The sequence below is a fragment of the Stegodyphus dumicola genome, chromosome 3 (assembly GCF_044657685.1).
Source record: "Stegodyphus dumicola isolate Sdum_Otavi_A_Nest chromosome 3, ASM4465768v1".
In the NCBI taxonomy this organism is placed as follows: domain Eukaryota; kingdom Metazoa; phylum Arthropoda; class Arachnida; order Araneae; family Eresidae; genus Stegodyphus; species Stegodyphus dumicola.
The window spans coordinates 229,567,065-229,579,909 of record NC_140770.1 but is presented as its reverse complement, the minus strand read 5'-3'; the positions used below and the strand labels follow the sequence as shown (position 1 = coordinate 229,579,909).

At 28.8% G+C, this 12,845-nt stretch overlaps 1 protein-coding gene across 1 annotated transcript; it reads left to right on the top strand.

The window, feature by feature from the left end:
* Positions 1–487: 487 nt before the first annotated feature.
* Positions 488–10,166, top strand: LOC146998289 (uncharacterized). The gene is made up of 2 exons (XM_085813891.1): positions 488–574; positions 6,903–10,166. Exons 1-2 carry the CDS (start codon positions 552–554, stop codon positions 7,366–7,368), a joined length of 489 nt encoding a protein of 162 aa, XP_085670017.1. The 5' UTR covers positions 488–551; the 3' UTR covers positions 7,369–10,166.
* Positions 10,167–12,845: the final 2,679 nt, after the last annotated feature.

Below are 12,845 nucleotides of genomic sequence, written 5' to 3'. Positions count from 1 at the left end.
TCTATATGAATGCTGGGTAAACTATCTGAATTAATATTCTTCTAACTTCATTGAATACAAAGACATTTTTTATACATTGGTTTTACTGCAGAAATTTTACCAATTTATTTGCAATAGAAATATATTAATAAGTTTCTGCTAAATTTCTATTTTTACAATTTGTAAGTTATTATGCAACATAGATGCTTAAAATCTAAAACTTGTTCAAATCAGTTTTTCCTGAAAATAAAAAAAAAATAAAATAAAATAAATTGCTAAAACTTAACCAAAAATATATGGGATAATCACTGTATTTTGAGAAATTTGATTATAATTGTGATATTAGATATCATCCGGTTTGACCTTCGTACGGATATATGCTCATATTTGATAGGAGCAAAAATCGTTTTTCTAGGAAATTTCTGTTACAGTTTACGTAGACTGTGACTCATATGCTAAACACTTATATAAAGGACAACAAATTTGCGAAAAACATTCTTCTATTGGCCTTACTTCTAACACATACGTTTAGAGCATACGTTGTTATTTTATGATTTAACTTCTCTGCAGCTATGGCGTTGAAGACGATGAGCAGGTGAGTTTTCAGCTAATAGTTTAAGTAAACTTAGGGTGAACTGATTAGGATGAAACTGATATAAAATATTCATTTTAAGCATATACTTTGAACTGCCGCTATAATAAATGCAAATTGGGCTGGCCGAAATAATGATACGAATAACAAAAATAATTATTTTTAACTTGCAGTTATTATAAAATTTTGTTTTCAAATTATAAAAATACAAATAATTATCTAGTTTTAGAGCATTAGAATTCTTGAAAATTATAGAGAAGATAAAATGCTTTGAGTATATGCTTTAAAATTTTAAAAATAAAATTAATCTTTATTAGAACGACATGAAATTTATAGAGCTTCTATAAATTTTTAAATGATGAAACGTACAACGGTTTGGAATTTTTTGTTGGCTTTCTTTTTATCGTTTAAAGAACAGAAACAATTTTCTTCAAATTACAATTATTACTTGATGTATTCAAAGTTAGGAACATATCATCCAATCACATTTAAGACGAAGCAGTTTATAAATGGTTTCTGTCTTATATTTGTGATAGGGGATGTAATCAGCCAGTCTATTGCTGACGAATTACTCTTGTTCCATTTCTTTGTTTCTATCTGGCTGTATATCAAGTTTGAGTATAATTAATACAAAAGGTTTCAAGTTGTAAATTTTGACATATTTCTGCGTTCCAAATTTTGTCAAGTGAATTAATAATTTACGTCTTTGCACTAAAGTTTTAGATGCTACAGTGATGTAATTATTAATGAAATTACAACAGTCATATCAACAGCGTTTATGGAAGGAATGACTCGAGAGTTAAAATATGCATCCACCATTTCAACTGATTGTAGTTTCAATGCATGTTTCCAAAACACATTTTGGCCTCTCCAACACCCATTCAAAAAAGAGAGGGCACAGAAGACTAAGGATAAACGAAAGTTTTCTTGAAAATTACAATAAAAAGCTTCATTATTATGTGAGAATTTCGAATCAAAATTCAAAAATGAATGAAACTGCTCGTAGAAACTTTTAAAGTATGAAATCAATGAGAAAATGATTGCAGTGCCAGAACGGAATGGAAGAATGAAATAATGGGAAGAAGGTAGTTACAATGATATGCCAGCAGAAATAAAATTACGGCTTTTGACATACTTTCGTGCTCACTTGGTAGATAAAACTAGTTTGATAGCGAACTTAAGAGATTTTACTTAGACAGCGTAAAGTTACAAGGATGACGCAACCAAATATTTATATACATTTCGTCGCGTTTATATAGCACGTGATTGCAACCTCTCAAGATTGTGGAATTTCAAAATAGATAATAAAGGCAGTTATTCAGCGGATGATGTCCCTATACTCTTACAAGTAAATGTACTTTTTCAGGTACCATTCGAAATTTTACTTGCAGCTTATGCTGTTACATTTAACGTTTGTCTTAAGATGACTTTTTTTTTAAAAGGGAAAGAATTTTTATGGTTGCCCATCACTTCGTAATGCATAATTTCAGTTGCGCTATCCTCTTTCTCTGACACTCTTTGTTAGGAATTGCAAAATTATATTTCTGACTTTGTCCATTTTGTCTGAACTCAGATCATGCGGATGGTGATTTTGTTACATTGAAGGTGAATACTTCCAGTTTCTCGATATCCGGTTACCAAGCGGAAAATTATTGTCTTGAAAATTAAGTTAACAAATATTTGGAAATGGTTTCTAAAACGTTTCAATACCTTTCCCGAAAGAATACATCTCATAGTATCAAAACATGCGCTCTGCTTGGTAAACCTCCTCTCGAATTTGCACCAAAGGTTTTTAAGATTTATGTTTCATACCATAGACTTACAAACGCTGCATTATGCTGCTAGTTTTAATAATCTTTGGTGCAAGAAGTGGTCTTCGAAGCTTTCTTTTATTATCCTGCTAAATTTCCAAAAAAGACAAAGAAATCGATATTGAAAATAACAAAATTCTCATCGTACGAAACCGGTTACTTAAAATGAAATTCCCAGCAAAATATATGGTTAACTTTTGAATCGCATTACCAATGAAAACAAAATAGAGTCAACTTCTCAAAAGAGCCTTCAAAATTGTAATTCAGTTTGCTCTTACGTATCTGTTTGACAGAGCCAAACATAGCGGCAAATAGATCGTGGACGAAAATGTCGTGGAAAAAACGAAAACGTCGTCTACATAACATCATGAGAAAAAAGAAAACAAGGAAAAAACATCGCAATTCTAAAACATCGTGGTAGAAAACATCATCATCGATAATTAAACGATTCAAAAACTTCGAATTTTAAAAGCATTGTCGTCGGTAATATCGTGGTAAAAAATAAAGCACCCACAAATCATAGCATGACGATAACATCGCAGATATGCGTTTTCAGTATTTAAACTTTCGCATATTCGCATAATTATTTATGACAGCAAGAATGAATAAGGAATATTTTTACTTTTATATTTCATATTTTTGAATTAACTAATAAATTTTTGCTGGAAAAAATTAGAAGAAAATATAAGCATTCAGAAACTGAAAAATGAGTGGGAAAATAATACTTAGTGGTTAATAGATTTTCAAACTTACATAGTTAAATAATAAAGGTCATTAATTAATTAATCTCTGTTATAAAGCTTTACTGGTACTTTTTAATGAAAAATACAGTCTAAAAAAGATCAGAAAAAGGAAAATGAGTAATTGCATATGGTTACCTCCATTAAAATTATTTGATTAATTATCAAATTATAAAATTCTGTTAACTTCTATAAATAACAATAATTCTCTACTCATTTTCAGTTTTTAAATGCTTAAGAGCCCTTCTTAATTTTTCAGCAAAAAATTATTAGTTGATTCAAAGTGTAAAAGTAAAAATATTCCTCATTCCTTCTTGTGCTCACAAGTCTTGATACGAATGTACATTTACAACGTTAAAACGTATTTGCGATGATTTGTACGTGCTTTAATTTTTACCACGATATTTTCGACGACGATGTTTTTAAAATGCGAAGTTTTGGACGCGATGTTTTCTCCTTTTTTCTTTTCTCCTACGATGTTTTGTGCGACGACGTTTTCGCCTTCCTTTGTTTTTTCCGTGATGTTCTCGTTCCGTGACGATATTTTCGCCTGTAACCCTGTATAAAAAAAATCTGATGTGTACACCACATGACTTCCTTGTACGGAATATTAAATTGTGTGTGTGGTGGTGTATTTAATTATGGCAAAGCACACTAGGGCTATCTGCCTAAGAGGAGGGATGCCTTTCGTGGAGGACTTTCTAAGGGAAACTGGCTCGTATACACGTTACACATGGGGAAAAAAACGAAAACACCCATGCAGCCAGCCCGTTCGCGGGATTCGAACCTCGGACCGAACTACCAGTGTTCAGCGACTTTACCGCTCGGCCGCTGGTGGGCCTAGGAATATTAAATTATACGCATTTTTTCTTGCATTTTATTTAAACTTATTAGATTGAATTAAACCTACTTCGCCGACAGCGCATAAATCACAATAGAATAAATGCCTTCTTTAAAATTCACTCTATTTGTTTACCATAGCGACACTCTGGCGCTAAATTCCCTTAACAGTATTATATTTCGTTCATATTATATGTTCTATTCAAATACTATAATAAAACTAGAACTATGTATAAAAGAAATTAAGCAAACAAAACAAAACAGAAACAGTTTTTCACAGACGATTGAGTATTTCTCATTTAATTAATTCAGTTCTCACTTCGCGAGAAGGCAAAAATACATAAAAACTCAAAATATCTATATTAAAAATTACGAAGTAAATTTCAAACGCTTATTTCCTCGAGAAAATTCCAGAAAGAATTAAGCATGATTTAAGTAGCAATAATAAATTAATGCGTTATCTTTGTTGTTGCGAAGCTAAGTTTCTCTAGATTGGCAACAAATCCACTAGTCTCCTGTTTCAAATGTAAACATCAATGGCCGCCATTAAAAACAAGCTTAGCGGCAATTAAACAACTTTAAAATTGCTGATAATTCTAAAAATATTGCACACAGATTTACTAAAGGCATAAAATCCTTAACCGGAAGATAAAAACAACATAATTCAATCATTTTTAAAGCAAAAAATGTACAATTTACAAACATATAAGAGTAAAGAAACTGAGATCACTGATCCGAGTAATAGAGTGGATATAATATATATATATATAAATATATTTATATACGTTTGGTGCGGCCGATTGCAACCAAAATACGAGGTGCACATCTACATGTTATAGCAGTCCTATATACAAAATTTCAACGTTCTGAGGCTGCTCGTTTTTGAGTTATGCGAGATACGTACGTACATACGTTCGTACAGACGCCACGAAAAATTCTCTTCAGAATTAATTTTAAAGCAGTTTTATAATTTTTTTTGAAGGAAAAAAGTATTTTATTCTGTCCTTACGTACAGTTATGACGCAAAAACATCGTTAAATTGCATTCGATAGCGGTCAAAATGGATATTTTCAAAATGGAAATATGCTGCCTGAAACTTTTCGCGACTTCGCGAAACAATACTTCCTTTTTACTTCGCACAAGGAAGTAAAAAGAGTTTTTCCCACTAAATTAAAAACAAAAGACCGAAAGGAATGTATTGATCTCGTACTTGGGCTCACCAGCATATATCAAAACACAGAACAGCTGCGCAAGGACCCTCAGTCTTATCCACCTCATTAACGTGAGTATCAATATTTATTTAATTGTTAGGTAACAAGATAAATTTTATCCAAACTCTAATAATCCTGAATTATTAAAAACAAGTTAAATGTTTACTATTAACCTAATACTAATATAAAATTAAATGAATTCAGTTAATTATATTTTTAAAACTTAAGTATATTGGTAATAACATGTATACTAAAAATTGATTTCGAAGAAGGCAAGAGTAAGCTGATCCGTAAACTATTTTATTTTATAAAAGTGTCCTCCTTGAAAAACGTTTCAGAAAGCTGGTATCCTTGCGCAGCTGTTCTGTGTTTTGATATATGCCGGTGAGCCTAAGTACGAGATCAATACATTCCTTTCGGTCTTTTGTTTTTAATTTAGTGGGAAAAACTCCTTTTTTATACAGGGTTACAGGCGAAAATACAATCTGTAAACATACAACAACATAATAAGAGTAGCTATCATGTATTAAAACTATTTGCCATTAATATCCATTGTGAAATTTTCATAATTTTTGAAACTTTGCTGAAGGAAATATTTAAATATTCCACCTCCAGAAAAATCTTTACCCTGTTTTAGAAACCGCTGATCGTAAATATTTCCTGTTAAAAAAAATATTTTAAATTGTGAAAATATTCATGTTGTGGCATTTTTAAATTTTAAAAAAAATTACCAAATTTTTTTACATTTTCCAGTCTCTAAACTTGCATTTAATAAAATGTTACATTCACTATAAAATGTACAATATAAAATGTGTGATTCTCGTATTACAAACATTGACCTAGATATTTAGTTTTAAAGTTGGACATCGTATTCAGGGCTGTGCATAAATTAAGCAGCGAAGTATTTGAATTTGTATTTAACTAAAAAATCAAACGTAGGAATCATCGCGTTTAAACCAGTGCTACCAGACTTTCGTTTCTCAGAAAAGTCCCGTCTAGCAGGGACTGTCGCTAGAAATCACTTCTAGCAGCAGTCCTTGCTAGACGGGAAAGTGATTTTTGAAATTTGTTTTATTATCGATTTTATATTTTGCAACACTTCAACGAGTTTTTGATTAAAGAAAACTAATCGAATTCAAAGCGAGCAATGGGCAACACTGTACAGAAAAAAAATATTTTCATCTCCAGCTTGCGAGACTGTATCTGAAATTCTAAAGATATGCTCATTTTAATATTATTTTGCGATATTGCTGGTGAACTGAATTTTATGGTTTGAGTATGTAGAACATGATATTTAATAAATAAAGGTAACATGCAAAACGTTAAAAAAAACGCCCCTTTGGACGTAATTTAAAATCTGAAACTTTTCAAATTTTGTTGTTGTTGTTGTTGTTGACCATTGCGAAAATCTTTTGTACTTATGTAATATACATGATATTTAACTTCGATCGTAGCCTCCGTCTACTTCCTTATTTCTTATTCCTCATTTCTGTTACACGCATTAATGTTAAGGTTCGCTGTGGTCACATGCGAAATCCGTGAAAGTGCGCTTCATTTATGATTTCGTTATTAGCATTTTAATATGCATCGTATCAATTAACGAGAATAAAAGAAATAGATCATTTTTAAAGATCAGCTGATTCTTTTGTTTACTTATTTTCTAAACAAACATATGTTTTTTTAAGAAGTTTCTTTTTTTACCTAATTTATATGTATTTTAATTTTCCAGCCAAACGAAGGAGAAAATTTCAAACTCCGAAAGTTCGAGTATTTCCAAGGATTCTTTTATTATCATTTTTGATTCTGGAGAAAAGAAGGAGTATTTGAAGAACAATCCAAGTCTCTTATTCAGGAGCAACGTCTGTAGAAATATGATTTCCGACAACGCTAGATTTATTGTTCTTGCTCTCACGATTCTTAAGATCTTGTTTATTGGAACAATCTTAGAAGCACTGATCGTATTATTTCATACATGGATGGAGGAAACTGTCGACGAAGTTGTAAAGACTACGTTACGTCTACTAGCTACTATGTTTGCCGCATTGTCAACATATTATTTTGGATTGTGCTGGGATAAAATTTTGCCATGTTTGTCATATCTTTGCTATATGGCAACTTTCTTAGTTATCATCACGTCCCTCTATTTCGAAGTACAAGGCTTAACGCATAGTTCGGCAAAAGATGATTGTTTGTAAATTGTATTGTTTAGCCACATTCTATTTATATCCACTTCTGCATGTTATGAGCATTTAATTAACGTAGACACATTTATTTCCATAGTCATAATTCATATAAATTCTATATGGTAATCACAGTAAAATAATATGATAACACTGAAAAAAAAATGAAAAGAAAATATTACACTTACGATGAATTCAACTACATCAGCTTTATTCCCCGCTTTCCTTTTCAGACAAAGGAAAGCCAAAAGAGATAACTATTGATTGAACTATTATGGCTAAACCTAAGTGTATTTGAATAGAAATGAATCACAAAACTTTTTCCAGTAAATTCAAAAAAATAAAATTTAAAGAAAATCAATCATAAGAAAAGAATATGAAATCATACGTTAGAAAATGATTGAGCTACAAATTTAAAAAATTCTAGGAGCAGAAATAACAGCTAGAAGATTTCAGAAATGAATTCGAATAATTTAGTATTTAGATGAAATAATAAGATATAAGTTAAACTAGTAAGCACATTGAATGAGAGTAGAATATCGTCTGTAGTGAAACATGGAACTATTAAAATGTCAGAAATTTGAAAATTTTGAAAGTTATAAGAAAGATGCTGGAAAATTGGATGCTGGAATTCATTTACACTTTCAAATTAAAGTAAAATGTTTTTCAGCTCATATTCTAAAATAATTTAGATTAATTTATAATTATGAAGTGAAACGTATATTAAAGCTTTGAAGTTAGTTCAAAGAAGGACAAAATCAATTAAACTTTTCTCAAGCTATCTATATTTAGTCAAATTATTGTTAGTTTCCCCAATCCCTAAAATAGAAAATCCGATTTATTTAATAAATAAAAAGAATTTTTGTATTTTTCAAATTTCGTTTTATTTATATATTGTATGGAAACGGAAGAAAAGATCACAAAGAACTAAAAAAAAATTAAAAGAGCTTTATACAAGTGAAAGCAAACGCAATACTTAAAAGAAATATTTACAGGTTTCTTTAAGTATATTTATTTGTTATCTTCTAACTCACTGCTGTGGAAATAATTTCCTTTTTCTTAAATGATTAAGTCAAATATAATAAAGAATTGCAATTATAATAAAAATTAAAGATCTTTTTTTGCTTCTTCGTCGTTTTCAAAGTAATATCAACACATTATGATTTAAAGTTTGAACTAATAAAATCTTAAATAATAGCAAAAGTTGTAAATATTTATTACTTGATACTGAATTTTGAGTCAATTAAAACGACTGAACTTAAACGGATTAATTCAAAATGGTATTAATGTAAAACTGATCTTAACGGGAAGAATGCAGTTGCACTATCAACTGAAGAGGAAATAATTCCAAAAGTGCATAAAAGTGTCGAATTTGAAATTTTTTTGAAATTATTCTCTCTATTCTGAAACAAAATCAAACGTTCGCTTGTAGTATGTACATGCAAATTTAGCGTGTGTTTTTATATTCATGTAATAAATAAGGCTATAATTTTCGATAGCTCGTAAATTTGAACAGGCAAAAAATGTTTACCATAAAACCCAAGGAATTCATCTTTTTCGTAAAAAATAAAAATGATATAATAATAATTCAGTGATAAGCGTTCTTTTTCATTCTATTCTAAGAATAAAAAAATTATTTTTAGTTTGAAATATTATAGAATTAATAAATTATAAGTTTCATGCGATAATGAACTGTTTGAAGACTAGTATGTTAAGTATAATTATATGTATGCTCGCTTTTTTATATATATTTTGATTCATTTGATTTCTATATGCATGTCGTTGCCGTTATTTCATTTTTGATCTTTATGCATGCCTTCCAAAAAACCTAATTTTTGCATATTACTCTTGAAGTAAATTATTTCAGAAGATGAATTAAACTTAAAAATTTTAATTTAGAAAAATTAAAACTGTATTGCCACTAATTTTGTTTTCTTCCAGCATTATCACCCGCGTTTCTCATAACTCTTATAATTTAGAGACAGCACTTCCTAGATCTAAAATTGAAATAAAAGTATATAATTTTATGTGCGCAGTTTTAGCAGAATTAAAAATCAAATAACCTAAAATCTAAGTAAAGTGGTTGGGCTTTCTGAAAATTTATGTTGAAAATAGTGTATTAAAAATTAAATTTTGGCCACATGCATCAATAAATGAAAATTTATAATTAAATTGATGCTCTTTCTTCCTTCGTAGCTTTTCTTGTTCTTATACTCATATATTAACACTTTAATTATCAAACCTTAATGTCCTAGTTAAACGCGTTATACTAGTTATTACAATGATTAATGTAATTATAAATGACACTTTTGGTTTCGTAAACCATTTTATACTATTAGCTAAACTGATAGTACAAAGAAAAATAAATATGTGATTTCAAAGAGTGAATTTATTAATATGAAAATTATAATAATGGCTAATATGGCAAGTAGCTACTTTTCAGTAACCTTATTACTCCAAATTTAAGTGGTTCGTTTTATTCAAATTTTTAAGACTTAAAATTAGGAACTGCCTTAAATTCAGAGTGAATATTTTATCATATTATTTCGCTAAAAGTACGTAGCTTATTATATTTATATAAGCATGCATTTAAAAAAATAGAAATGTTTCAATACATATTTTATTATACAATTTATTTCAATACCAATTAAATACAATATTTTTCCTGTCATAAACGCACTGTTATATTTTACTAAGCTTTCAGCTTTCTAATTTTAAAATCGTACTAAGCTTAAATTGGACAACGGATATTTATTACTATTATTAACCGCTAATTTTAATTTTCCCATTTTAAAATCCTTCAGAGGCTTCAGTTGGAAATAATACAGTAAATATCCATCATAATTTCAATTATCCTTTTCTTCATTAAATACCATTTAATGACGATATTAATATAATGACGATATAATTTATAATCGTATTTATTGAAATTATATATTTAATGACGATATAATTTCAATAAATACGATTTAATCGGAATGCATATTTCCTGATGCTTTCAGAATTTTGTTAACCAATTTTATTTCCAACTAAATAACTGAAAATAATGGATTCAGAAGAGATGCTATATTCCTCCATTTTGAATAACTTTGAAAAAAAAACCGCATTCATTAAAAATGAAATAATGAGAAAATCAAAAGCTTCTTAATAATCTTATACATGATAATAAGAACTTGGAATTGTTAAATCATATATGAAACAAACCTATCTCGAAAAAACAACATACAGAAAATACAGTTTTTGCAATAACAATGAAGTTGCTTCTTTTATACTCAGCGTATGTCACTAAAAATACCAGGAAGATATACAAAATATACTAATAACCATTCAATTTGAAATAAACTGTAAAGAAGAGCACGTTCATTATTATACTTGTAAGCCATTTAATGTTGACAACAACATGAGAAACGAGTAGAATAAGTTAACTAATGCTTCGGTAAGAAATGGTGAAAAAGATGGCATCAAATGCATCTATCCTTTTATTTTAATTTATGTATTTTAAACAAATTTTACTAACTATAGCAGTTCTTGTAGAATATATTCTGTTTCACAGCTGCTAGTACTTTAAAAGGTCTGCCATGTTTAAGTTCACTTAATGCAATTTTCTTTTAATTAGTTAATATTTTTTCTAGATACTATGGTGCATGATGCTCCGTTTTCAAATGGCATTCATTTAATTTTCAACAATTTCTTATGTAACCTTTTTACCAACTTCTATGCTGTCAAAATACCTGGAACATATTTGCAGTCAACTCAGAATATTTATATTATCTTCGCTCAGATTTTGCTATGAATATAGTCGTATCAAAAACTTGCTTGCACATTTCTCTGAAATAAAACAAAGATGCATTCTTTGCGAGCACAATATTGTCATTTGTGGTAATTTTTTTAACTGAGCAATTATTAGATATTAGCTACTACGCACTTGCACATAACTATTTAACAACTTTTCGTAAAATGTGAAATTATGTAACACATTCTGTGAAACCAAATGTATATCGCTCACATTGATTACAAACAAAACATATGTGATTGAATTATTTACCCTGGAGATGTCTAGAGATTTTGTTAATATAGTTTATTTCGAAAAATAAAATGATTTATATATTATCTTTGAGTGTAATGAAGGTACTGTAACTACTAATCTTATTGTTTTAAAATGCTTTGCTGCTAAGGACGAATTATTTTGTTTCGAGGTTTCGATGTGATTTCGCTTCAATAATGATTTTTTTTATAATGTTTGGATAAATAATTTTGTATTTAAACGTAAATATTATATTAAAGTTGTAATTTTTTAATTTGTTGGGTTGTTTGGAAATTTTTCCAATATACATTATTTTAATGTAAACAATTGAACTATAATTGTATACATTTATTGCAATTTTTAAAATATGTATTGTAATTCTTTGTTGAGGTAATGGATATTTTACAAATCATATTTCTAAATATATATCGCAACTATCTAAACGTATATCGTAACTATCTAAACATTTAAGAAGGAGTTCATTATGTCAAGGACAACTGAAAAAGCACTCTATTTTGCCTTGCATCATTTTTACTCAATGTCACAGAAAAACATTTTAAGTAAAACTTATTTTGAATCAATAAATTTGCATTTGCCAGTTTCATCAAAAGTCAAAAAATTTTCATCATTTGTTAGCTTTGTCATATTTTTACGTTCATCATCTTAGGAACTACGATTTTGCATCGTCTTCAAGTGTAGTGCTTAACTCTTGTATATTGAAATAGGATTTATATAGTTAATTGATAATAATTATGTATAATTTAAATATTATATTATAAATTAAAAATTATATTATAAAATATAAATTCCATTTCATTCATTAGCATGTAATAAACAATAAAATAATTTTATTATGTTTCTATTACTTCAGCATAATTTCTATTAACTCAGTGTAACTTCAGTAAAATATAGTTATCATTTTCTCTTAAAAAAACATTTAAAAACATTAATATACGCTGATGTGGAGAAAATGATATAGAACTCCCTGAAGTAAAATTGGAACACTTAATTTAAACTTGAATCTGACGAAAACATACTGTTAAATAAAAGTTTCCGAAAGAATTCCATTTATTTAGTCTATTCTTTCGCGTAATGCAAGGCAAAAACCTGTTCTTGCATAAACAATGCCTTTCAAAAGCTTGAAACCATTTATTACTGACTAAATTACAAAATAATGCTTAATATGCATACAGTTTCTGATATGCAAATAAAAATAAAGTTTTGAATGCTCAACATAAATAACACATGGTTGATGGAAGTACATTGATAATATGCAAGCTATCAAATCTTGAGATAAGATATCGCATCATTAAATTTGCGGCTGTACTCCGGTGTCATTATTGTTCTGACAAACCAGTATTTGGTTAAGACACAATAACACGCCGAATAAATACTAATTCAGAAACAACAAAAATCAGCGTTATATTTGCCGCAAATGAACCGCACTTCATTTGCTGTTTTGCAGCTG